The sequence below is a fragment of the Verticillium alfalfae genome, genomic scaffold (assembly GCF_000150825.1).
Source record: "Verticillium alfalfae VaMs.102 supercont1.2 genomic scaffold, whole genome shotgun sequence".
Classification (NCBI taxonomy): domain Eukaryota; kingdom Fungi; phylum Ascomycota; class Sordariomycetes; order Glomerellales; family Plectosphaerellaceae; genus Verticillium; species Verticillium alfalfae.
In genome coordinates, this window is record NW_003315037.1 from 3,204,710 (window position 1) to 3,208,113 (window position 3,404).

At 58.1% G+C, this 3,404-nt stretch overlaps 1 protein-coding gene across 1 annotated transcript in view; it reads right to left on the bottom strand.

The window, feature by feature from the left end:
- Positions 1-1,106: 1,106 nt before the first annotated feature.
- The window catches only part of VDBG_02452 (calcium-transporting ATPase), a gene marked incomplete at both ends in the record, with an annotated part of 3,551 nt that continues 1,253 nt past the window's right edge, over positions 1,107-3,404 (bottom strand). The window contains one exon of the mRNA XM_003008218.1: positions 1,107-3,355. Within this exon, the coding sequence (XP_003008264.1) occupies positions 1,107-3,355 (2,249 nt within the window). The remainder of the gene's footprint in view (positions 3,356-3,404) is intronic.

Genomic DNA, 3,404 nt, shown 5'->3' on the forward strand with positions numbered 1-3,404 from the left:
AAGTCTGCGGGGGGAGACGAAGTGTTTGGGGGAAGACAGATAGCGAGATCGATGGGCGTCAAACGGCGCGAGACCGCGCACTCTTATAGACGAGCATCTACCGCAGCTGAATGGAGAGAGACGCAGTGATATGCAGTGACGCCCTTTGACGCGGAAACACGTGAGATGAAAAGTCCGGGTTACGCCGTCGCCGAGTGCACCAAAGGCCCATCGGCGTCACGGATGTTGGGACGGCCACCATAAGGCACCTCCCTCTGGGTGCATGATAAGCTAGGCAGGACAGTAAGACAAGCCCAAAACTTCCACAAAGCGATCGTTATCGAGGACCCCGCGTCTTGGCGGTGTGAATAGCAAGCAGGCATGTTAGTAGTTGCGAATAACCTTCAACCCGTCGCAGTTAGAATCTAGGCAGAAACCCCCAGAGAGCAGAGAGGGGGTGCGTCGAAGCGGGGGGTTGAGACAAGGGCAGGCTGCGAGTGAGATGTGGCTGCAGTAGTGCCGTGGGAGCTGAGCCGGGACAACTCGGTGTCTAAGACGGCGGTTTGTCCATGGGTGCGCATGTCTGTGCTCGGCTTGCTTGAGTTTAGGGGCATCGGGTTTGGCGTCGACGTACTAGATCGCGGCAAGGGGCCTGGGTCTGGAGGAACTCGGCATGAAAGCGATTAGATGGGCCGGCTCAATGCTGATGGCCGCTCAAGGGCATCTTAATTACACCGTTCAAGCTGGTTTCTGTCTTCAATCCCATTTGTGTAATCTGAAGCCTGAACGCACACCAAACGCAGGTTCCAGTTCTATAATCGCTGTCCTTCAATTGTGAATTAAACTCGGCACAGCACCGCTGAGAGCCAGCCTATAGTGCACTTTACTTTCCATACACACCAAGACTGCCTTGTCACACATTGGTTTAATCGTTGAGTCATTTGATCTTCGAAAAGGCTGTCCAGCACGAGCTATTCAAAAAGGAAGAGGAAAAAAAACATTCATCAGTTTCAATGTTCTTGACCATCGCAAACTACAAACACCAGTGCCGCCTGTCTCCTCCGCCGAGCGATCAAACCGGGTATCATCAACAGGAATGCCTAAACCCCCGATCCTTCCCATCCCCGTTACCACGCCGTCCGGGCGAAGAAACCCTTGGGCCACGTGCGCACAGCGTACTTGCGCGCCTCGTCAACGCCGAGCACGAACAGTCCGAAGCTCATGGGCAGGAACCAGTACTCGACAGGCACAACAGCCGTGCCAACGACGCGCTGGAACTCAGGCACATACAGCCAGAAGAGGGCCATGCCGAGAGCGAAGAGCACGGCCGGCAGCAGGTAGATGTTGCGGGTGCTCGCGTTGAAGAAGGGCGGGTGCTGGAAGAGTGACAGGCGACGGGTGCGGACAGCCAGCAGGTTGAACCACTGCATGACGACGAGGTTGACAAAGTAGATGGAGCTCGCGACGTTGAGCTTCTGCGCGTAAAAGTCCTTGTCAATCGTGTCGGGCAGCACGCCAAAAGAGAACCAGAGGTCCGAGAAGTGGATGCCGTTGCGCTCGAGGTACCAGAAGGCCATGGCGAACGAGGCCAGCGTCTCGAGCATGCCGACGACGCCGTAGGCCTGCGCGATGAGCTTCCAGTCGACGAGACGGTCCTTGCCGGGAACGCGAGGCTTGCGCACGAGCACGTCGGCCTCGGGCGCCTCGTAGGCGAGCGCGATGGCGGCAGCGGCGTCGGTGAACAGACAGATGATGATCATGAGGAAGCTGCTGAGGATCTGCGGGAGGCCGAAGAGCACGTTGGCCATGACGGGCCAAAACTCGCTGAAGCTACCAGCAGGGAGCAGATAGGCCACCGTCTTCTTGAGGTTGTCAAACATCATGCGACCGTAGCGCAGCGCCTCGACAATGCTTGCGAACGTGTCGTCGAGGAGCACCATATCGGCCGCCTCGATGGCGACGTCGCTGCCCGAGCCCATGGCCACTCCTACGTCGGCGGCCCGCAGAGAGGGAGCATCATTGACGCCGTCACCCGTCATGGCCACCGTCTGCTTGCGCGCCTGGAACTCGCGCACGATGCGCAGCTTGTGCTCGGGCGTCGTACGAGCAAAGACAATCTCCGTGTAGCTCGTCAGCTGATCCCACTGTGCGTCGTTGAGCGTGATCAGGTCAGGTCCAGACAGTACAATGGCGTTGCGCGGGATGTTGGGCTCATCGCCACCGCTGCCGACAAACGCTCCCTTGAGCGAGGGGTCCACGGTCGTCACACGCTCGAGGGCCGATACGCTGTCGATTTGCGAGGGAGGATACGTGATGATGCCGCACTCGGTGGCAATGGCCTGGGCCGTCAGGGCAAAGTCGCCCGTCACCATGAAGATGCGGACACCAGCGCCGCGCAAAGTCTCGACGACGTCAGGAATCTCAACGCGAGGGGGGTCAACGATGCCGACGAGGCCGACAACGGTCAGGCCGGACTTGGCCTGTTCGTTGATGCCCGCCTCGAAGGAAGGGGACATTTCAGAACCGAGAGTCGAGCGAGAAACAACCTTGCGCGCCAGAAGGATGACACGGCGACCCTGGGCCGACCATTGATCTTTGGTCGTCTCGAGGCTAGCCCTCGCAGCCTGGTCAAGGTCGCGAACGCATCCTGTCGGGCTGACATAGTGCGTGGCGCGCTGCAGGAGAATCTCGGGGGCACCCTTGATGGTCAACAGGATATCGGCAGGCTCAAACACGGCAGCCGTGTCCGAAGGTAGGGACATTGACTTTCCATCAGGATGCACAAGGCCGAGCGCCCTGATCATGTACTTGTTCTTGCTGTTGAAGGCAAGCTCGTACTTTGTTTGCCAGCATCGACGGAGTTCGGCGACAGAACCTAGCTGCTCGGAGAAGCGGAGGATGGCTTGATCCGTGGCATCTCCGTAGATGGTGCGCTGCTCGACTGGCAAGCGACGAGTTGCGGCGTCAAACTCGGCAGCGTTACACAGGCCGGCGAGGGAACGAAGCTGGTCAAGGGCGTTGTGGGTTCCCGACGGATTCTGTGCCTGGTTGAGGACAAGGGCATCGTGGGCCTGCTTCACCGACATGCGTTCGTTGCCAAGAGCGCAGTCGATGACGGTCATCTTGTTCTGCGTCAGGGTGCCCGTCTTGTCGGAACAAATGACGGACACGGAGCCAAGGGACTCAACCGTCTTGAGAGACTTGCAGAGGATCTTGTTCTTGCGCATCATGTTGGCACTGATGGTCATGCTCGCTGTGACAGCCACGGGAAGACCCTCGGGAATAAAGGCCACAGCCACCGATACGCAGGATATGATGAGATTGGGAACGTTGATCCAGTCGGGATAGTCTCGTCGAAGCCAAGAGGCCCTGATATCTGTTAGTCTGATTTTTTTTCCATGCTATCTCTCTGTGAAGGTCAAGAA